Source organism: Primulina tabacum, chromosome 17 (genome assembly GCF_025594145.1).
Source record: "Primulina tabacum isolate GXHZ01 chromosome 17, ASM2559414v2, whole genome shotgun sequence".
Taxonomy (NCBI): domain Eukaryota; kingdom Viridiplantae; phylum Streptophyta; class Magnoliopsida; order Lamiales; family Gesneriaceae; genus Primulina; species Primulina tabacum.
The window spans coordinates 25,142,383-25,166,634 of record NC_134566.1 but is presented as its reverse complement, the minus strand read 5'-3'; the positions used below and the strand labels follow the sequence as shown (position 1 = coordinate 25,166,634).

General features: G+C 37.5%; 1 protein-coding gene and 1 pseudogene across 6 annotated transcripts in view; both read left to right on the top strand.

The window, feature by feature from the left end:
- Nucleotides 1-5,246: 5,246 nt before the first annotated feature.
- The window catches only part of LOC142531118 (putative RING-type E3 ubiquitin transferase C3H69), a 62,567-nt gene continuing 43,561 nt past the window's right edge, over nucleotides 5,247-24,252 (top strand). The window contains exons 1-8 of one of the 6 annotated variants that reach the window (XM_075637157.1): nucleotides 5,247-5,407; nucleotides 6,575-6,662; nucleotides 6,743-7,518; nucleotides 7,596-7,665; nucleotides 10,943-11,031; nucleotides 11,135-11,203; nucleotides 11,599-11,676; nucleotides 12,718-13,086. In XM_075637157.1, the coding sequence (XP_075493272.1) occupies nucleotides 5,400-5,407; nucleotides 6,575-6,662; nucleotides 6,743-7,518; nucleotides 7,596-7,665; nucleotides 10,943-11,031; nucleotides 11,135-11,171 (1,068 nt within the window). In that variant the 5' untranslated portion in view covers nucleotides 5,247-5,399 and the 3' untranslated portion in view covers nucleotides 11,172-11,203; nucleotides 11,599-11,676; nucleotides 12,718-13,086. Of the gene's footprint in view, nucleotides 5,408-6,574; nucleotides 6,663-6,742; nucleotides 7,519-7,595; nucleotides 7,666-9,812; nucleotides 10,174-10,942; nucleotides 11,204-11,598; nucleotides 11,677-11,812; nucleotides 11,979-12,225; nucleotides 12,625-12,717; nucleotides 13,087-24,252 lie in introns of those variants that run through there. The other 5 variants (XM_075637156.1, XM_075637155.1, XM_075637158.1 and 2 more) reach the window with 5 other exon arrangements.
- The window catches only part of LOC142530601 (uncharacterized), a 15,367-nt pseudogene continuing 6,792 nt past the window's right edge, over nucleotides 15,678-24,252 (top strand).

Genomic DNA, 24,252 nt, shown 5'->3' with positions numbered 1-24,252 from the left:
TACTGCATAAAATTCCTTCTCATTGATATGCCATCTAATGGCTTCTGCATCTGAGAATAATCCACTGCAGTATCTGCATGGTTGTTCTCCATCTGGTGTGAGCTTAGTAAGAACTGCTGCCCACCAATGATCACTAGCATCGATATACAATACAAGATCATCTTCGTCTTGAGGAATAACCATTTTTGGAAGATTTTTACAAACCTCCTTTAAATGGATAAGTTCTTCCGTGTGTTCTTTTGTCCATATAAATCTTGCATCTTTTTTCAATAATGGACTGAACACCTTCCTGTGTTTTGCTAGATTTTTAATAAACATCCCAACAAAATTAACAACTCCTAAGAAACTTTGAAGTTGCTTCTTGTCTTTGAGATTTTCTGGAAAATTCTGCACTTTTTCCACTATGTGTTCTTGCAGAATTATTCCTGATTCATCGATTTCAATTCCGAGGAATTCAATCTTCCTAGTAGCAATGACTGCTTTCTTTTCAGATAAAACCAGTCCTTCTTTCTTGCAAACTTTAGAGAAAATCTCCAAATGCTTAACATGTTCATTCATATCTTTGGATGCTATTAAAACATCATCAATATAAACAAACATAAATTTAAAATAATCTTTAAAAAGATTATCCATTTTTCTTTGAAATATCTGGAGTGAATTGGCCAATCCCATTGGTAACACTTCCCAAATATAATGTCCTTGAGGTGTGGAGAAAGCTGTGAATTTCTTGCTTTCTTCCTGCATCCGTATTTGATAAAATCCGGACTTGCAATCAAACTTAGGGAATATCTTGGTGTTGCGTATGCAACTAATCAAGTGTTCTCTACTAGGTATAAAATACCCATCAAACTCCAGAATTTTATTAATTTCTTGATAATTAATAACTAATCTGGGTTTACCTCGTTTTATCTCACCATGATTTCTTACCAGAAAACCTGGACTGCTATATGGTGACATTCCTGCTTTGATTAAACCAAGGTCCAAATGTTCCTTGATTATAATCTGCATATCCCTTTGATCAATGATATTCATTGGGATAGGCTTGCAACGGACAAATTCATACTCTTTGCCTTCCTTAATTTTAAGACAGGCTTTGAGTTGATTTCTGTCCCACCATGCCAAGGGATCTTCATTGTAATTTTCTTTGATCATTTTCTTGACATCTTCCAGTGATACCTTAGCTTCAAACTCTACTTCATTCGTCTGTAGAGTTATCTTAAGGCATTCTATATCTTCTGGTTGGAGTTTTTTATATGCTCTTAACTGGAGCATTTTTTCTCCAAACCGTCTTGAATCCTTCATTTTTGGGTTCAGAAGTTTTCCTGAATCACCACGCTTGCTGCGAAACTGGATTGGCAATTTTCTGTAAAATGCCTCCCGTAGTCTCTGGACTATGATTTTGTGATCACATGGCGTTGTGAACACTAATCATCTAGTCTCATTTTCTTGAGTATAGGACTTGAACATTTGTAGGAAATTATTTCCTAACAATATGTCAGCTCCTGTATCATGAAAATAAATTGGTGGTGTCTTTATCTTGTACCAAGGTGTTTGCCCCGCACCGCCAATCATTATTTCTGTCATCTTAATCCCTTTACATAAGATTAAGATTCTTCTGGAAAAATCTCTTCCAGCAATCTTTGGTAATTCTTCTTCCAAATTATTTGGAAAAACTTCTCGTTTTGCTGTACATATTCCAGCACCTGAATCAATATAAGCAGCAAAATATTCTGCCTTATATTGTTCATACAACATTCCTATTGGAATGTATATGGAGAATGGGCTTGTGGTCATTGGATTTTCAACATCTTATCATTTGCCATAAACTCCATTCCATCTCTAGACGTTTCCAAGGTTTGTGTTCCTCGAGAAACTCTAGTCCAAGAATCAGTGTATCTGATTCTTTCCCTGGAATTCCATGAATATGAACTTCCAATTCTCCGATATTAATCAGTCCTTGGTAAGTTCCTATCATCGGTTGTTCTAAATAGTATATTGAATTACAAGGAAATTGATTCCTTTGCTTTGTAATATCAAATACTATTCCAACTTCCTTCCACTCTTCTGGGCACCTAAGTTTTCCTATCGTAGAAAAACTTTTCGTCTCCTGTTGGGTTTCTATAACAGGTGTTTTTCCCAACTGTAACTCGTAATTCTATCTCCTTGAAAAGATAGTCTTCTTGACTCCAATCTAAGACTTTGATTCCTTTGTAGAATCGGTTTGTCTTGTATTTGGATATCTGTTTCCTGTATTAAAGAAAACTCAACTCTTTCCGGATAAATTGCCTGAGCAACTCTTCCAAATATCTCAGGTATTTCAATAAACTCATTTCTAATAAACAACTCAGAATGATGTGTATTAGATAGAGCATATGAAATCTGATAAGTAATAGAATATGGTCTATTACCTTCTTTCATCAGCCTTTTTTCCTTGAAATTCTGATGTAACGTCAAGGCTCGGCTGAAATCTTGATCTGCCAGGTTGTAGGCTACTCTTGGATAGATTACTCCCACAATCTTTCCTGCACAGAGATTTCCTGAGATTGTCCCCAGTACTGAATCTTGAAGATTCCCCATTCTTTTATCGCATATAGCAATATCAATAGGCGAATCTATTCCTTCTTTGAAAGTAGCCTTTATCATAATTTGGATTGCTCCAATATGAATCCAAGACATAGTCCTTGCTACTTCTATCTTGAGTTTTTGTAATTCCTCCTTAATTTCTTCAGAAGGAATTAACTGCATCTTCATTCTATTTCCTGTAAGTTCCATTGGGATTGCCATTTCCCTTCTGGAAACTTTATAGATGAGATGATGCTTTCTGTTTCTTAGGCCAAGACTTCCTAAGAACTTTTCTACCTGTCCTGCAGAGAATCCTTGATATCTCTGTAAGCTAGGATTTTTTCTCATGATCCTTTGGACCATATTATTAGAGATTGTTGTCTGGCTAAAAAATCCAGAAAAATCTTCATGTGTTTCGTGTCGAAACACCTCGTCCTCAGTCAGATCCCGATTCAGTTCCATCAGATTCTCCTTGACTTAGAACTTCTTCTTCTTCATATATACTTTCATCTGAGGCAATGTCCTCAAATCGGTATACTTGAATAAGATCTTGGTAATAAACTGCTTCTTCAATATCCGGGGTAGGATCGAAATGTTTAATACCTCTTTTTTCATTTTCTGGACAGTTGGTCGAAATATGACCTCTTGCTCCACATGTCCAGCAATTGCAATCCTTGAAACTTTCATTGGCTCGCGTATGAGCTCTTCTGAAAGTTTTCTTCGTAGGTGTTCTTCCAGTGCTTCGAGATGTACTCGATGCTTGGGATGATATCCTACTCCTCGATGGTCCGCTTCTTTGTCCAGATTTATAAGATCTGGCTTTCTGTCTAGACCATACAGTTCTTGGTTTCCAAGAACTTCTTCCACTTCGTGCATAAGGATGAGTCCTAAAACTTTTCCCCTTATGCTTCTGTGGTTTACTTCCAATAATTGTTGGAAGATCATTTTCCTTACAACACAAGGGAGTTCTTTTGTTTATACCCCTTAAGCGTTTGTAATTCTTTTGTAATGCTGCCATATGTCACCATTCTGCCAACTTTCCTTTGAGGAAAGAGGCTCTTCTTGCCAGCGTATCTGGATTACCAGGTACGTATTCCCTTATGAGCATTTCTCTCCAAGGGCTTCGCATTTTTGCGAAGAAAAGCTGCATAGCTATATCTTCTTCGACTCCTGAATTCCATCGATATTTAGTGAATAACATGATGTATTCATCTACTAAACATATATCGTGTAATTCAAGACTATACAGAGCCTGAGTATATTTCTTCATCTTCTCTGTATCTTGACTGTTAAAATAGTCTACCCCTATAAATTGTGCTTTAAATAGGGTAGCCATTTTTCCGGCTATCTCGCTCAGAGATTCTCCGGCCAGGACTGACTCTTTCATTTATGATGAAGTCATGTCACAAGCAATTTTCACTGATCCCATAAGACTCATTTCTAAAAGTTTAATGAATCCTTCTTTGTTGAGATCAATTGTACCTGCTGCGATTCTCATAGCAGATGTCCAATCATCTATGAGATCTTCTCTGTTTTTGAAATCTAATACATCAAGGTTAAGCATAACCCCATAAGGATGTATAGGATCTAAAACAGTCTTGCCGTAGAGTGTTTGGTGCAAGGGAATTTGACTTCTCCTTGTCCTTGTCCCTGCTGGGTGTGAACCTCCACCAGTATGGAAATCAGATTGAGATTCTCTCATGTTTATATTCTGAGATCCCACACTTTCCCTTGGTGGTTCCTGAGTAGATGACCAGGTTATAGCAGATACTTCACCTCCTGCTGTGTTCATCTTTAGATCTACCACTTTGAGATTTGCGAAAGATTCCGCAAGCTCTTGTAGATCTTCCAAACCAATCCTTTCTAAAGTTGTCATCAGATCAATTTCTTTTCTGAGACAGACTTGATTAGATTGATCATCTTTTCTTCTTCAGTCAAAAGTTTTGACACCACTCTGGCCTTTCCTTGTTGATGTAACAAGGGTTCAGTACCAAATGATGGTGGTAACCATCCTCCTGAAGTCCTTTTACTAGAACCTGATTGTTGTTCTAGTCTCTGTATTCTTATTTGAATATCCTTTAATATTCCAAGAATTTCTTCCTGGTTTTTAAGGATTTCTTCAACTCGTTGAGGTACAAAATATAGTATGTTGCCATAATTTTGTACTGTTTTCTGGATTTCTCTAAGATCTAAGGAGAGCTTAGAGGAGTCTGGTACAATTTTCAGTAACTTATTTGCTTGAATCATAAGTTTACCTGAGAATTTAACTTGAGGGTGCTGATGCTTCCCTTTCTGTTCTTGATATCTAACAATAGTTAGATTAACTTGTGTATATTCCAAAATATTGGAATAAATCTTGTAAATTATTTTTCTCGAACCTAAGTTCGGATTCATAATCTTTTCAAAATTCTCCTTCTCATACAATTAGTTACTAGTAATAATAAAATCTGTGTTTGAAATAAATTAACCTTAAGCTCTGATACCATTTTGTGAAGCGCGGGGATCAATTAAAACAAATAGGAGACAAGAGTATTTTTGGCATATATTTAAAATTTTTCTATTTCCAGATACTAGAACCAAAGTTCTTTTTTAAAGTGTACTGATGCACAATTTACCCTTAAAAAGAATATTACTTCACCAAATACCATGAAGCGCGGTTGCATGGCCAAACCTTTTATATGATTATAATATATAGAAGCCGTTGCAATTCTGACATCATCATCAGATAATACTGGTGGACAGAAGCTCGAATCGCAAATTACCCTAAATTCGCTCCCCAATTTTGCATTTCTTGAGTGGCAGAAGCAAATTTACTTGAGCGGATTTGATACAACGCCATGTCAAGGTGATAAATGATTTTGGAACAATTCGATTTTACTAGTGAGTTTTTATGCGGTGCCGAAATATTAGTTGATTTGTGTTTTTTCCCCGAGGCATACGATCCGAGCTTCTATTTTGTGCCAATCAGTGGTTTTGGGATATCTATCTTGCCTTGATTCTGGCGTTGGAATTTATTTTTGACAATCTCTATCCGTGTTCTTTTTTATAACTTATTTAGGATGGAGTTGGGTCAGATTAAAGATGTTGGGGCAGTATAAAAAGATTTGAAGCATAATCAGTTATGGGCCTTTGTTTTCAATTGGACGAGTTGTCGACTTTCTGTGATTAACTGCTTAAATTTATTATCCCATCACAGAAGGGGAGAGGATTGTGAAATGCTGTTCAAGAATTGGTTTTATCAGAACATTCTTTACTTACATGACTTGGCTGGTTAATTGTCTTTTAATTTTTCACAGGTGGTATTTGGATAGTCTTTTTTCTTCTCTAATGTATATTTAATTTTTTTCTCATTATTTTATTATTACCCATTTTTGTAACTGCTCTAAGTCAAGCGCTACTCAGGTGTTTAAGAGATGGGGCCCATGTTTGGAATTTTTGCTGCCGAAGAGTTGAAGTTTCATACATTTGTTGCAAAATACCATGGTTTTGAATCAAGATTATTTCGGCTATAGGTTGTTTATCACTTATATTATATACTCTCGTGTTGCTCATAACAAGAAATTAAATTATGGTTGCATAGTTCTTTTGGAAGACCTCAACTCAGTTGTCTTATAGATTGAATTCTGTAATTTTTTTACTGGAGTTTAGTGCATAAAAATTCGTTAATATTTAGTAAAATATCATCCCAACAAATTATATTTCTTTAGTTTTACTCTCGGGGAGATTTATTATTTATTTTGTTTGTTTGTTTGTCATCTCACAACAATTATTGCAAAGAAAACATGAATGGATACACATATGTGTGTCTTGGCTAGATGATGCATGTGTTTTCACTTGGCCTAGGATTTGGGGCACCCTTACACCTTAGTGTGACCTGGTCTTTGATGCCTATCTCAACATGCTCATGGTTGTCGGTTTTACAGCACCTTAATCTGTTAAACAATATATCAGTGGTTTATGGACAGGTGTGAACGGAATAAATTGACATGTTTTCTCCTTTTGACTTTTTCAGGGTTCAGTGCAAATTCTTTGCTCATGGGGCATGTTTTAAAGGGGAACATTGTGAGTTTTCACATGATTGGAACGCGCCTCCGAATAATGTAACTTTCTGTTAACCTGCTGGGGCTTAAAAGTAGTTGTCTATGGTATGGTGTTATCCACTTTTTTTATGTTATCCCAGATATGTACCTTCTACCAGAAAGGAATGTGTGCTTATGGCAGTAGATGTAGATATGAACATGTCAAACCTTCAAGGTTACATTCTTCAGTTCCATCTACTTCAGCAGAGCTTTCCTTCTCCGTGGTGCAGCCTTCCGGAACTTCCGGATATTACGCTTATGGTTCCCCAGCTGTAATTACTGAACATTCAGCTGCTAATGGATCTTTCCATCCTCCACCTAGACCAGCGTGGGGGGAAAAGTTGGGGCATCAAGATTTACCAGAGAGTGGTCAAGAAGCTAGATCTCCGAAGAGCGTTGATCCTGCTGACCAATCAATCTGCTCGTTTGCTGCTGCTGGTGCTTGTCCTCGTGGGAATAAATGTCCTCACATGCATGGTGACCCATGTCCTACCTGTGGGAAGCAGTGCTTGCATCCTTACAGGCCACAAGAAAGCGAGGAACATATGAAAACATGTGAGAAAATGCAAAAACACTTGGAAGCATTGAGGCATAGTCAAGAAATAGAGTGCAGTGTGTGTCTTGAGCGTGTCCTCGCAAAGCCTATATCTGCAGAAAGAAAATTTGGAATATTATCAGAGTGTGATCATCCATTCTGTATATCATGCATCAGGAATTGGCGTGGTAGTTCTCCGGCATCTGGTTTGGATGTTAATGCTGCTCTAAGAGCTTGCCCTATATGTCGAAAACTTTCATACTATGTCATTCCTAGTGTCATTTGGTATTCCTCAAAAGAGGAAAAGCTGGAGATTGTCGATAGCTACCAGAAAAAACTCAAGTAAAGCTCCCCTCATTTCCTTCTATCGCTCTCCTTTATCCCTCTCCTTCTCTCATTAACAAGTACTTATCTTCCAGGTCCATTGAGTGCAAGCATTTCGACTTTGGTAATGGAACCTGCCCATTTGGGACAAGTTGCTTCTACAAGGTATGTATGGTCTCCTTAAAAAACTACCTGTTAGACCAATCCATTTGATTGTCCTTGTTGGATCACTGCTTATTAATGGTTGCCATGGTAAATCTAAATCCTCCGAACCTTATTTCAACTTCCTTTAGTTTTTCCTTTCCTAAAAGTTTTTATGGGCCATTGCTTGAAAATAGCATATATTGATTTTCTAAGGATTTAATATGTAATTGTTAAGAGGGTGGTATTTAGGTTCTTTTGTCGTGATATATGATGCTTAAGAAGATATACAGGCAGCCAATTGAGGCTGTGACTGTTCATTGAAGCTTCCCAATGTTCATTTTCCAGGTCCTGGGCAGGAAATAAAGAAGGAAACTCATTTAAAGCTGGCATATTTGTTATAATCTAAGTTGTTGTTTTTTTATGAGATATGCAACTGGCTGTTGTGGATATGGCTTTGTTTTCAGCTACTTAAGTTTCCTCAGGACTGAAAAATATTTTGCTGTCTTAAAATAAGTGCAGGTCAATATTTGGAACTGATCTGGTTGGTGTTTCCTTTTTGTGTTTGAGAAAAGTACCATGGGAAGGATGCTTTTAATGCAGTTGGCTTACCTTTAGTTTATGCCAATATTTGATTGCACAATAATAAATATTTTTCCTTATTATTATTATTATTATTATTATTATCTATGATTATTATTAAGAATCTGGATAATAGAGACAAATTTGGTGTGTCTGGGTCTGGTTTTTTTTGTTTGTTTTTGTTTTCATTTTAATATTTCAAGTTGCAGTATGACCTCTCATTGATTTTCATAATTATGTTATTACCCATATTTGAATATAAATAAAATTATTACAAAACAGACTGTCGATGCGCTAGTTATAATTATTTATTGGTTTGTAAAGTTCATGTCAGATGCGTGATGACATGCTTTTCTTAGAATCTAAAATATTGAATCATACTTTCTAATACACCTAACTTCAATTAGGTGGATGATGGTTGCCGTTTGAGTTTAAGTCCCGTGACTCTTGTGTACTTTAGTGCTTCTTGGATCTTTAATGATTATGATTTGGTTGCTGCTCTCCCATGCCGAGGTTTTGTTTTCAGCATTTAATGAAACTGTTCTAAATTTGTTGCTTTATTTGTGGTATATCCATCTAAATGATTACATCTTTAGATTCTCCGTTAAAATGCTGTTGAGAATATAATTTTTTACAATGCAGAGGTATTGCCGCATCTGATACGAAGGGAGTATTGTTGTTTCTGTATCTTTATTCTACTTCTTGCTTGTTGTCTAAAATTTGTTTGATCGATTTCTTGTTGGGAACTGAAATTTTGATTACATATGGTTGCTGGTTTATTTCCTTGCACATTGTGGAAATCTTTGTGAGTAAAGTACCTAATTTTTTAGTTGTATTCAAGTGATATGACCTATGGATTCTTCATTCTGTGGTGATAATGATATATGTTTCATATTGGTGAAATCTTTTCTCCAATATGCTTATTTGAAATTCAAAATAATTCTTTTGTAGCCATTTGTTAACTCAATGCTGAACATTCAATGCAATATGTTACTTGATTTTTTGTCCTGGGTTTGAGACTGAGTCATGTGGAGAGGATTTGGTTATTCAGATTTGATTCTCATTTAGGAAAAGTGAGAAGAAATTGTTTTGAAGTTATTGAGATCTCAGTAGCTTCTTAAGAAGTGATAGAAAGTTGAATTGTTATTAAATATTATGTTGAGCAGTCAAACAGCCTTTAATAGAGGCTGAGATTAGATTTTACAATCCAGACTTCAAACCATTTTTCTTTGTGCTTTACTTTATGAAATATTTCTAAGGAACTACAATTGTTTTCAGAAATTTTTCAAGTAATTTCTTAATAATTGTGATGATTTATTCCAAGGATTGGGCAGCAAGCTTGGTTTTGGATTCCTATATCAAGAATTGAAGTGCTCAATTCATGATTAGATATCTGACTTTCAAGTTTATATTGATGTTATTTTGCTACAAAGATTTCTTTGTATCTTCTCTTCGTCTATATCAAAGACTTAACTAATTTGAATCTGATCAATGTTTTAAAAGTTATGTTCCTCTAGTGCACTTTCCTTTTCTTATTGTAAACTTGGTTGCTTATTATTCCATTGACGAATCAGTTTGTTATGTTCCAGCATACTGTCAAGCCTGGCTCATTTTTATGGGATGCTACATTTGAACCTTATTTAAACAGATCAAGAATTCGGGACATAGATGAAGCTCCATTGAGCTCTGACACCTTAGCTATGAATGGCTTACTTGAGCAATTTTCCGGGCCCAACATTCCAATAGAAAATGAGGAATTGGATAATGATACTATCGAAGCTTTAAACAATATAGTGGCAGAGATGACAATGATGTTACCTTTCCTGCGGGATAATTGACGCGAGTGACTATTAATGAAAATAATGCTCCTTCAGCTGTTATATTTGATTTAGTTGCGAAAAATGTGATCCAGTACTTAATATTCAGCAGAATTTTGCAGTGTAAACCTGTGTACCATAGTATTTTATGAGTATAAATTTGTGTCTTGAGAATAAATGAAGTACTGATATTGGGGCCTGATGCTGGACTATTTCTCTGACGATATCAAAGTGCTCCATACTAGCTTTGTTCTGCTTCTGATATATTTATGGATTTGTTAAGTTCCAGATCTTGAGTTGCATTTATTTCGCATTTAATTGTGGGAGTTAGTTGTGATGTTTGCACCAAATTATTGATGACATGCTATGCTATGGCTTCACATGTGATTTAGGATTTGTTGGGGCTTTGTAAGTTACGTCTTGGTTGCAATTTATATTTCACACATTTATTACTAATAATAATTGGAATTAAGAGTGAAATAATGCTGACAAGTTTAGTGTATTGATGAGTATCAGCTACCTTGGACATTAGCTTGGTCAAGGTGTTATTCGAGGAATCGATGCAACATTATGTTACTGACTTTCTTGTTTGCTCCTTCGCACAATAGCCGTGAGTTAAAATTTGGGGCTGTCATGTCAATATTTAAATTGTTGGTGCTAGAATAAATATTAGTTCGCAACAACAAAAGACACCAAACGTGTAAGCGGCACAAATTGCTGAAGTGATATAGGTATTTACATTTATGACGATGGCAGTTAACTTAAAAGCTCTATTCTTTTTCCGATCCATGTTTATTTATTACTACAATTATTTTACCACTAAGTGCTTCATTCCAATATGCATGCGAATCTTTTATGTATCCCTAAGTTTAGCGATTTTTCATATGGATTCCATTTTACAGCATGCCTATCGAGATGGTACAATTGAGGAAGTGGTTCTTCGCCATCTTGGGGATGAAGATGGGAATACAGTTATTGTTAAAGATATTAGGTCACATTTGTCCAATTATTTTTTCAATAATGTTTACCAAATTTTGTTAAAACATTTTCCGTATAGTAATTTGTGTGTTATTTACGAATTATGATGTTTTCAGACTCTCCGATTTTCTTAGTGACTTGCATTTGAGGTGATTAGAATTTGAACATATCACAGAATTTTTCAGGTATGAATCTTTTTTCCCCAACTTCTATGATCATCCTAATTTGTATTTATGATTTTGTGTCGTCATCAGTGTTCTATTTTTATGCATCAATAAATGTTGTTTCAAGTGATATATTGTTCTTATGGACTATGGTATAAAGTTGGGTGTTTTTTTTTCAACTTCATCATTTTCCGTTTACGCTTTTGAAACAAGGACAGATTATATTTATGATAGTCATTTACTTTGAACAATTTACAGAAATCTTTCCTCTTTCTTATCATCAAGACGCTTTTGGTCCAAGTTTTCTTATGATGCGACTTTTAAGCTTTTGTTTAATTCATTGTGATATCGAATTACTGACAGTGTAATCACAACATGTTCGGTTTATTCATTTATTGATCCTGAACGTGCTGTAGGAAATTTGGTAGCATACCGTTATATGCCATCTGACTGAAATCTCGTTGATTAATGGATGAAGAGTGATTTTATCTGAGGTAAGTCTTCTTAACTTTCCGAATCTTTAGAATTATATTTCAATATTCCATTCGCTTTGGATGTTTCTCGACACGTTGGGTTGTAAGATCCATGCATCTGCCCACATCCTTACCCAGTTATGAATATCCATTTCAGATTCTTGTTATAATTGAGAAGTTTGACAAGATTTGCCCACAGCGATCTGCTAGTCTCAAAATAAAAAAATGGATATCCAGACAGGAAAATCTGTAGCAGATGCGCTTAAATTCATCATTTGGAAATGCTGTCTTAATTTCGAAGCGAGGGTTTTGTATGAATCCTGGTTATGCGCCCTTTGCTATGAAATTTAGTGTCTGTTTTCTGAGTTTATTCATAAGAGCTACCTTATTTATTATGTCGTGACAAAAAACTTGAGCAATATTCGTCATCATGATCTTTCTATAGTTACTCTTCTATTAAACTTAGTATGCCTCTATGACATGGTAGACACATCGAGCAGTGGTTGTCTTGTAGGGACTTGACTCCGAATCGTTGCCCTAAGGACGATTTTTTTTTTTTTTTTTGGCTAGGTTATCCAGAGTTAGCTTATGAAAGTCTTATCTGTAACTGTAATTGTAGTGGTTGATATTATCAGTCATAGAGAATGAAAATGGGAGTAGATGAGATGCTTTGATACTACAATTCCACCACCGCTCCAACTTGCATCATGCATGAACCAATTGATCTGAATAGCTTAACCATCCATCGTAATTGTCTGGAACTCCTTTGATACTTCATGGACAGTTTGAAATCCTCTTAGCCATGAAAAATGATGTGCTCGAACATCATCAAACAAGTTTGTTTCCTACTTTATCCCAAGCATACCGTGTAAAAAATGGTCTTTGTAAGCTTGCATAAAGATTGTTTGCCGCTTAAGCCACGGAATCTCTCTCTCTCCGTGGTAACATGATATCTACATTGTAGCCATGGTACCTATTATATTCTAATTAAATTTAGGATAAAAAAATTGCCATGTCCCTTCTAATGCATCAGTCGCATTTTTTCCTTCTTGATAATTTCAGATACTACATTTTCCCTAGATGCGAGCATTGGATTCAAGATTCAAGACTGCAAGGCATGTCAACTACATTATACAAATAGTTTGGATTGTGTTCAAGAAAGAGATCTTATGCATACAATATATACTCATAAATCGGTTCAAATCTTATACCAACTGCGTATGAATGTAATTGAAAGGAGAGAGGATATACAATAAATGCTGTCGCCGAACCTGGGTCAACGACAAATATCAGGTACGACAGTTGTGTTGTTTCGAATTCATACTGGGCTATGGTTAATCGATTAGCTCAATGGTGGATAAATAGGTTTTTCGGAGTTAAGGTATTGTTGTTATGGTTAATCAATTATTCAAGGGGGTTTTCTTCATGCTATCTCGTGGGTAGTGTTTTCATCCACTCAATACATGGTATATATGTTGATTGGTTAAATTACAGCTACCCATTCAAACGATCATGATTTATCCACCCAACACATATTAAGAAAGTCTCAACTCGAATCTCAAGTCCTAATTATGGCCAGCCCTATATATGAACTTTTTTAAAATTCAAAATTTTAGTTGCTGAACTTCATCGATTTTTGAAGTACATATATATTTTTGGGTAAATTTTAAATTAGATTAATATATATGTCTAAATACATAAAATAAACGTTATCGAAATGATATATCGTAGAATAAATTACTGTTTTTTGATAATTTTAAATTAAAAGAGTTTTTTTTAAGATATTAAAATAAAACGTTAATTACTTTGTTAAAAATAAAAAATAAAAAATAGGTATGTCACATCCAATGTTGCGGTCATCGCTGCATCCTATGATCTTCGCATGAATTCCACTCTTTTATTCAATGTTTGATTATTGATTCCAACAATCATTGGATGTAATTATAAAATGTGGAAAATCGCATCATCCTTGTACCAATATGTTATGAATGAAGTGATGGCAACATTTTTTTCCGAAAAGAATATAATTAAAAGTTGCCGCTCAAATATTTTTTGTTGTGTCACGTAAGTTGTAAGAGCATCTACATTGACGAGAGTTATAACGTCAACATGTCACATATATATTATGTTAACATCTTCATTCTTTCACATTTATTTTAACATTAACACTCATTATTTATGTCATTCATTTTTATTCTTATTTTACAGAAATAAATATATTTTCAATTTTATTTACGTAAAAATATTATTATTTAAAAATAAATAATAATATTTTTTTATTTTTATTTATATTTATTACATCTTATCTAACAAATACAATTTATTTGAAATAAAACTTTATTATAATTTTGAAATGAAGGAGTACAACATAAGAAAAAAACACTTGTATTCACTAAAAACAACATATAAACTAGATGTTGTGAACTATGTAAAATACTAATTTAGGAATTTTTTTTTGTAATGAGTTCATATATGCTCAAATTTTGTTTAATTTAAACCATAATAAAAAAACCGTTGGTTAAAATTTTTAAAAAAGATTTTTTTTTAAAATTAAAAAATGGATGTGAGATAAGCTCAAGTGGGTGCCTTTCAGCCCATGCCCTTTCACGGTAGACTAGGCCACCATCCAGGTCAGGAAAATCCTGTTACCTTACAAGATTTTTTTAAAAGAATGAAGAGTTCATTTTTTCAGAGATGATTATTTAAGGGATAAACTTATCATTTTACGCAGCGTTTGGTAGCCTTGATTAAGTAGGTTTGTGTTATTTTTTCCATCATTATCCACTGTTTGATTCATTTTTAATTAAATCCACCCAATCTACTGTCCAATGGACTATAGTGTACTAGCCTGGTTAAAATAAACCCATGCCACACTCCATTATTAATAATCCTGCTTTGTATCAAACGTTCATTTTCCTACAATACCCTTTCATCCACCCCAGAAGCCCAACAAAAGAGTCTTCGCCCAACTAAACAACAACGTACGAAGGGAGAAATGAGTGTGGCTTAGGTATTTTCTGTCTGCGTTGAAATCTTCGGAAATCAGGTTATTTTAGTGTTCAAATTCTTTGTTTCACACTTGAATTTGCATAAGCTGTTGTCGAAATTAAGTTTTTTAAGATTAAATTTTGGGATGTACTTTGCGAAATTTTGCATAAATATGAGGAGGCTCTCACGGTGTCGGTAAATGACCTTTCTTTCTGTTTATGTTTTCTGCCAAAAATCTGGTTTTTTCTACTTTGGGTTGACATAGTTTAATTCAATCTTGTCCTGTTTTGTGTTTGTATTATCTATGTTTGACGGTTGTATCTTTCCTTTGTAATATTATTCTTCTGCCGACCTTCTTACTCGATTTCATCAATGTTATTTCATTAAACTCGAAAACCAAAACTGAATAATAATTTCTCAACTTATTACTTAAGACACTCTGGTAGATGTGCGTGTAATAATCGATTTTTTAACATCGATGATTTCGGTAATAGTGAAGAAAGAACTGCGTTTCATACTGAATTAAAATTTATTTTGTAATATATTTTGATGTTTTTGGGAAGAAGACTTGAAAGAAGAAAATAGTGTTGTCCACCGTACAGTACTGTCTTCGTTTACACAATATGAAATTGTATTGGGTATTTGTAGATGCATTTTTAAACACATTTGAAACTGTAATTTCTTTTGAAGTATCTTCAATCGATGACCATTATGCGTAGACGCATTCTACTTTTTGTGATGCTTCACCAAATCATGTGTCAATCCTTCTTGATTATGTTACTCTTGAGACGACAACGAATGAAGTTACGTGCGAAACGACTTTGCCATACGCGTACAACAACAGTCAGCTACAGCATGACACAAAGAATAAATGTGCCAATGAACCATTTGCACCGTATAATTGAAATAGGAGATGTTCAATGTGTGGTAAACTTGCGAATGAATAGGAATGCATTTGCACGATTGTGTAACTTGCTAACTAATGTTGGAGGTTAGTCGACTCTACATATGTTCGTATTGAAGAGAAGATCACAATGTTTCTGTCTATATTGGCTCATCACAAGAAAACTCGACTTGTTGGTCATGACTACATACGTAGTGGCCATACAATCAGCACTCATTTCCATCAAGTGCTCCGATCAATTCTCATGTTACATCCTATACTACTGGTGAAACCATCCCCTGTCGATGATGCTTGCAGCAACGAATCTTGGAAATGGTTCAAGGTAAGCTCAAGCCCTTGTTAACTACTTGTACAAAATAAACATTTGAAGTAATCATGTAACGTACCGTACTTTTTTCTACTTAAAATTTGCGGAAAAATAAAAATTTTCTTGATTATAAAATAACTCTCAATTTTGATTTAAAATAAACTGTACGTCTCCAAAAGTGGTTGCAACCAAATATCTAAAATAAAGTTAACCAAAAGCATCTGATTAAAATCTCATAACCAGTAACATAAGTCAGAGTATTTTGATCATTTCAAAAAGCTTAAAACATGGCGGTCCTCGGGTTTAGCCTCCCGCTCAGTCCAAGCCAGCTCCTTGGTCCCCATTCCTAGTCTCCTCCGAGTCATCCTCACCTGCATCGATCAAGTCTAGTGACTCTAAAGACTCAACACGTATAAACTGGAAGTAACGAGTAATACGTAATAAAATCACATGCAGCTTTAAAATAGAACATACATACGGGAACTTGAATTTGCATAAATAAACTTGAACATACGTACATACATAGACGTGCAATAACATGAAAAATTTCTTAAACGTGCTTGCATACTTGTACATACTTAAACTTCATCATTTTGTGTAGAGGCATGTTTCAAAGCAAGTGACCCATAACATAAATCGTCTGATCAGAATAAACCACAGTACTGGGCTGACAGGGAAGATCCACTGCCACATACATGAGATCCCCACTCATGCTTTAACGGGTGGATTGGTCTCTGTTCATGCTTTAACGCTTTCCAATCCTGATCTAAACCCATTCATGATTTAACGGGGTGGATTGGTCCCTGGTCATGCTTTACCGCTTTCCAATCCCATACATAAATTGGTCACAAGACATTTAGCATACCTCAAAACTTAAAATATTTTCTTTTGCACGTCGAACATACTTACTTGGGGTTGAGAGATTCGTTGGATCTCGCTTTGGGGGCCGCTGCTGCAACATACTAACATGAGTTTGAAATACTTAACTTGCATAACTTAAACTTAGGTACTCAAGCTCACCACCGAAGTGAATAAGTAGCTTATGACATTCTAGTTTCCTCGAGACTTGACCTCTTTTAATCATCGTACTAACCATTATCTTAAACCTCAAAACAAAACCTGCGGTGAAGTCTAATTTTTTTTCCCAAAATATGAAGTACACGGACCCCGTGCCCGGTTCCGTGTAAGGGTTCGTGTAGGTTCGCTAATGAAATGCTCGAAAAAAAGTAAGGACACGGGCCCCGTGCTAGGGTCCGTCTAGGGGTCCGTGTAGGCTCCCAATTTTGACACTTCCAAGGAAACAAAGGCACGGACCCCGTGTCAGGGTCCGTCGAAGGGTCCGTGTAGGCTCGGTTTACTGACAATAAGGAGGAAACAAGGGCACGGACCCCGTGCCAGGGTCTGTCGAGGGGTCCGTGTAGACTCGGTAAAAGTAAACCAACGGAAAAATCGTATACTCAAGGCTTATTTCTCCTAACTCGATCATCCCGACCAAGAATCGACACCCCGAGACCCCTCCTAGGATACTACAACCTTGAATCCAAACCCGTACAACCACCCCAAAACAACGACATCCACCCTACGACACAATACAACTCACAAACACGGAAATTAATCCCAAATCGTTTCCTACGGCTTCTAATGAATTCAAGTGCCTATTGACACTACCCGGCATACCAAATACCAACCCAACATCATACTAAATATACCTAAATGCAGCAACGATCACCCGTCGATCTCAACGAAGCATGCAACAATAAAACTTCAAGAACACATCAATAACATAATTTTTCAGAAAACGCAGTTTGAGCAGTCCCACGAAAATGATCATAACTCTCTCAATTTTTATCCATATATTTCGAATTTTATATTAAATCGAAGGTATCAAAAAGTTCTACAATTTTCGTGTTGAAAGTTTTCTCAGAATCACGACGGAAAAATTGCAGTTTTTGAAAAGACAGGAAAAACATGATTTGTGATCCAAAATCTGTTTCAAAATTGATCCAAACGACATTGCTCAAACTTCTACACAAAACACATGTATTTTTACACATAAATAACAACACAACGCATAATATGACGAGATCGATGCAGAAATAACAGAATATACGTGCCTTATGATGTTAAAGTTTACCGAACCGACGATACCGAAGAGGAGATGGCGCGAGGATTGATCCGAGACGATTGTGGCGCTAAAATCCTTGAAGAAAACACACGAAAATCTGCTGGAAGATGGAGAGGGGAGGGGGCGGCTGCAAGGACTCCTAGAAACCTAGGTTTTCTCCTCTCAAAATAATAAAATCTGAATAGTGAAGTGTGAGTGTGTTTAGTCGTTGTTTAGTATGTGTAAAAGTGTGTGTGTGCGTGTGATTAGTGTTAATTAAGAGAAAAGTTTACTTAATTAATAATTAACAAGCTAATTTAAAATACTAACTCTCCCCTAATTAATAAAATCTCTAAATTTAAAATAACTTGCACAAGTGACATAACTTTTAAAAGTTATGTCATAAAATAGCTAAATAGATAACTTAGGTTTTAAAATGCTAAAACTAAATAAATGCCCCATTCTTAACTTAAAATAAAATACCACGTTTTAAAATTACCAAAAATCGTCACCAGTCTCTTTTCCTCGATCCCGCCTCGAATAATCGCCTGAAACATAAAACTCGAGAAATATTTTAACGTGCATCACATAAACGTAAATAATTTAAAGAAATACGTTTAAATAAATCATGCACCACTAAGACTCATTTAAAATTAAATAAATGCTTCAGTAATAAAATAAATGCATGGGTTATACATGTACTGAATTTGGGCTCTACAGTTCCTCCCACACTTATATAAATTTCGTCCTCGAAATTAAATCTTACCAAACAGTTCTGGGTAGCGGTTCTCATATCCGCTTCTGTCTCCCAAGTGGCCTCTTCCACTGATTAATTTAGCCACCGGACTTTGACCAGCTTGGTCACCTTGTTCCGAAGTCTACGCTCTTGTCTATCTAGGATTTGGACAGGTCTTTCCTCATATGATAGATCTGGAGCAAGCTGCAACGGCTCGTAGCTCAAAACATGCGAAGGATTAGCTAGGTACTTCCTCAGCATTGAGACATGGAACACATTGTGTACACCGGCCAGATTCGGCGGTAAGGCTACACGATAAGCTAGTGTCCCAACTCTGTCAAGAATTTCAAACGGTCCAATAAACCTCGAACTCAATTTGCCTTTTTTCCCAAATCTCATAACACCCTTCATAGGTGCTATCTTAACAAAAACGTGATCTCCCACGGCAAACTCTAGATCTCTTCTCCTCTTATCGGCATAACTCTTTTGGCGACTCTGGGCGGTCTTCATTCTGTCTCGAATCCTAACCACCACATCTGCAGTCTGCTGAACTATTTCTGGACCAAGTTCTGCTCTTTCACTGACTTCATCCCAATGAATCGGCGATCTGCACTTCCTCCCATACAATGCCTCGTAGGGAGCCATACCAATGGATGATTGAAAACTGTTGTTCTAGGTAAACTCCACTAGAGATAGCTTCGATTCTCAAGTCCCCTAGAAATCGATCATACAGGCTCGCAATAGATCCTCCAAAATTTGAATCATTCGCTCAGACTGACCATCTGTCTGCGGGTTAAAAGCTGTACTGAATAACAACTTCGTCCCCATGGCTGCATGCAAACTCTTCCAAAAGGACGATGTAAATCTCGGGTCCCTGTCGGACACAATAGAAACTGAGATCCCGTGCAATCAGACTATCTCCTTGATATAAAGCTCCGCATACTGCGTCATGGAGAAAGTCGTCTTCACTGGTAAGAAATGTGCTGACTTAGTGAGTCGATCCACTATGACCCAAATGGCATTAAAACCTCTGACTGACTTTGGCAAACCAACCACGAAGTCCATTGTGATATTCTCCCACTTTCACTCGGGGATAGGGAGTGGCTTAAGCATTCCTGCCAGCCTCTGATGCTCTGCCTTCACCTGCTGACAAGTGAGGCATTCAGATACAAATCGACGGATGTCTCGCTTCATCCCTGGCCATCAATACAAAATCTGCAGATCCTTGTACATTTTGGTGCCTCCTGGTTGAATGGAATACGGAGATGCGTGCGCCTCTGTCAGAATATTCTCTCTGATCGAATCAACACTAGGCACCCACATTCTACCTCTGTATCTCACAATACCATCAGACACTGTGTAGAGTACACTGCCCTTGGCCTCATCTTTCAGCCTCCATTTCTGCAACTGTTCACCTGAAGGCTGTCCTCTACGGATTCGGTCTAGCAAATCAGACTTGACTGTCAGATTAGATAGTCTGGGAGCTCTACCATTGGAATAAATTTCTAACCCAAACCTCTGAATCTCAGACTGAAGAGGTCTCTGCACTGACAACTGAGCTACAACTGCCACCTTTTCTGCTCAAGGCGTCTGCCACCACATTAGCTTTTCCCGAATGTTAGCTAATCTCGCAATCATAGTCTTTACCAATTCCAACCACCGTCTCTATCTCATATTCAGCTCTTTCTGCGTGAAGAAATACTTGAGACTCTTGTGATCAGTGAATATCTGGCATTTTTCGTCGTACAAATAGTGTCTTCAAATCTTCAAAGCAAAGACAACGGCGGCTAATTCTAAATCATGAGTTGGATAATTCTTCTCATGCACCTTCAACTGCCTGGAAGCATAAGCTATGACCCGACCATGCTGCATCAACACTGCGCCCAACCCGAGCTTAGATGCATCGATGTATAACACAAAATCCTCTTTCCCGGATGGTATGGCTAACAATGACGCTGAAATAAGAGCTTGCTTCAAAGTATTGAAGCGCTTCTGGCACTCGCCACTCCACACGAACTTAGCATTCTTCTTGGTCAGTGAAGTGAGCGGCACTGCTATCGACGAAAACCCCTGAATAAACTTACGGTAATAACCGGCAAAACCCAGAAAACTGCGGATCTCTGAAACATTCTTCGGCTCAACCCATTCCTTAATGGCTGCCACTTTCGCTGGATCCACCTCAATACCTTTGCTTGACACTATGTGACCCAAAAAGGCTACTTCTCCAACCAAAATTCGCACTTATTGAACTTCGCAAATAACTTGCGACTCTGCAAAACTTGCAAAACTGTCCTCAAATGCTGACTATGCTCCTCATGGCTCTTCGAGTAAATGAGAATGTCGTCAATAAATACTATGACGAACTGATCAAGGTAAGGCTGAAATACCCGATTCATGAGGTCCATGAAAATCGCTGGAGCATTCGTCAGTCCAAACGGCATCACTAAGAACTCGTAATGCCCATATCTGGTTCTGAAGGCCGTCTTGTGAACATCTGCGTCTTTCACCTTCAGTTGGTGATACCCTGATCGAAGATCTATCTTGGAGAACACTGTGGCTCCCTTCAACTGATCGAACAAGTCCTCGATCCTTGGAAGTGGGTATTTATTCTTGATCGTTACCTTGTTCAATTCTCAGTAATCGATACACAGCCTCATGCTCCCATCTTTCTTCTTTACGAAGAGTACTAGTGCGCCCCATGGTGAGAAACTAGGGCGGATAAATTCCTTGTCAAGTAGCTCCTGAATCTGCTGTTTGAGTTCAAGCATCTCAGCTGGAGCTAAACGGTACGGTGCCTTGGAGATTGGCTGTGAAAGACCTGTGACGTCGTCAGGAAAGACGTTTGGGAAGTCTCTGACTACTGGCCCTCTGATAATGATGGAGTGGGTATGTCAGGTGTTGAAATGATGCTGGCCAAGAAAGCCTGACAACCCCTTGGAAATAAGTTTTTGTGCCTGCATGCAAGAGATCATGCGAGGAAAACTTCTCCATCTGGCTGGTTCAAAAAGAAATTGCTCCATACCTTCAATGGCTCAACCAATACTGACCTTTTTTGAAAAATCTATCAGGACTCAGTTCTTCGTCAGCCAATCCATACCCAAAATGATATCAAACTCTGGCATCGACAATACAATCAAATCGGCATACACTAGGTGGCCTTGCAGCTCGAGATCGATGTCCCTGACCACGCTAGTAGCTGACAATTCTTCCCCTGATGGACTGTCACTGAATAATTCACGTCAAGGCCGATGGTCTTGATGTCCAAGTGGTTAGCAAACGTCTCCGAGATGAATGAATGAGTGGCCCCGGAATCTATCAAGGCCTTAGTAGCTAATCTCTTAATGAAAATATTTCCTGAGAGACGTTAGTACAACACAAAACTTACATCCCCAAAATTCTAACATTAACCTCAAGCATAGTAGAAATTTATATCCCCAGTCATTCAAAAATGTCGCTAGCACACTAATAATTCCCAAATAAATTTCAACATGCAAGGCAAATTAATACTGAGCTTAGGTAGAAAAGTTTACCGGTCAGTAACGTCGTGTCTGGGTTCGCCTCCTGCGCATGCATGGCGAACACTCTGCCCTAGGTCGGCTGCCTCACGTGTGGGACTCCTTCAACATGTGGTCACTGGCTCCACATTTAAAGCATTTTCCTGATCTCCATAGACACTGCCTGGATGTTGGCAATTGCACTTCGGGCACACCGAGTGTTCTCCGGCTTATGTGGCTCTTCTGCTGTGGCATAGGACTCTTGCCCTTTGGCGACCCCTGATAAGGCTTCTTCCCTGGCTGCCCCTGGAACGGCCTCTTAAACTGAGGTCGCTGCTGCTGCTGCTGTGGAGCCTGATAGGGCCTCTTGCCTTGCATGTCAGCCTCAATATCTCTCTGATCTTGTTCTACCGCCAAAGCTCTAGACACGGCAACTGCATAAGTCGTAGGACCAGCAACTCGAACATCACGGCCTAAGATCGGCCGCAACCCATCCATAAAATGCCTCAACTTTCCCTGGGCATCATTAGCTATCAGGGGCACAAAATGGCACCCCCTCTCAAACTTCCTCACAAACTCCGCAACGCTGCTATCCCCCTGACGCAACGTCATGAACTCCCTAGTCAGTCTAATCGTACTTCTTCAGTGAAGAACTTGGAGTAGAATATTTCCTTAAATCCGTTCCAAGTCAACGTCTGCAGATTGACTGATACTGATGCACTCTCCCACCATAGTCTGGCGTCCCCTCACAAAAGGAAAGTGGCACACCTGACTGTCTGCGTCTGCCAGCTCCATGAAATCGAAGATTACTTCGATGGACTTAATCCATCCTTCAGCTATCATCGGGTCAGTGGTCCCCGAGAACTCCTTTGGGCTCATCCGTCTGAAAATCTCGTACGCTTCTGTATTTGCCACTACCTGGTTCCCCGCAAACTGCGCGAAGAACTGTGTCATACCTGCAAGCATCTGTGCCTGCATATCTGGCGGCGGAGGAGGAGGAGCGTTCTCCCTCTGTCTTCATCCCTTTCTTCACGGTTAATCAAACGTCTAGGAGGCATACTGTCCCAACAATTTACCCAACACGTAAGCCCCACATGCATGAACATGATATCAATAACATAAGATGCACGTACTTGAACTAAAAATATGCACATGCTGAAATCAGAACTTCATGCTTACTACATAACATAAATTTAAAACCTTAAAACTTACAGACTTGAGGTTTGACTTCGTGAGCTTCTTGTGACTAGCAGTAGGCATAACCCTTTACAAGAGCACCGCTCTGATACCAACTGTAACGTACCATACTTTTTTCTACTTAAAATTTGCGGAAAAATAAAAATTTTCTTGATTATAAAATAACTCTCAATTTTGATTTAAAATAAACTGTACGTCTCCAAAAGTGGTTGCAACCAAATATCTAAAATAAAGTTAACCAAAAGCATCTGATTAAAATCTCATAACCAGTAACATAAGTCAGAGTATTTTGATCATTTCAAAAAGCTTAAAACATGGCGGTCCTCGGGTTTAGCCTCCCGCTCAGTCCAAGCCAGCTCCTTGGTCCCCATTCCTAGTCTCCTCCGAGTCATCCTCACCTGCATCGATCAAGTCTAGTGACTCTAAAGACTCAACACGTATAAACTGGAAGTAACGAGTAATACGTAATAAAATCACATGCAGCTTTAAAATAGAACATACATACGGGAACTTGAATTTGCATAAATAAACTTGAACATACGTACATACATAGACGTGCAATAACATGAAAAATTTCTTAAACGTGCTTGCATACTTGTACATACTTAAACTTCATCATTTTGCGTAGAGGCATGTTTCAAAGCAAGTGACCCATAACATAAATCGCCTGATCAGAATAAACCACAGTACTGGGCTGACAGGGAAGATCCACTGCCACATACATGAGATCCCACTCATGCTTTAACGGGTGGATTGGTCTCTGTTCATGCTTTAACGCTTTCCAATCCTGATCTAAACCATTCATGATTTAACGGGGTGGATTGGTCCTGGTCATGATTACCGCTTTCCAATCTTATACATAAATTG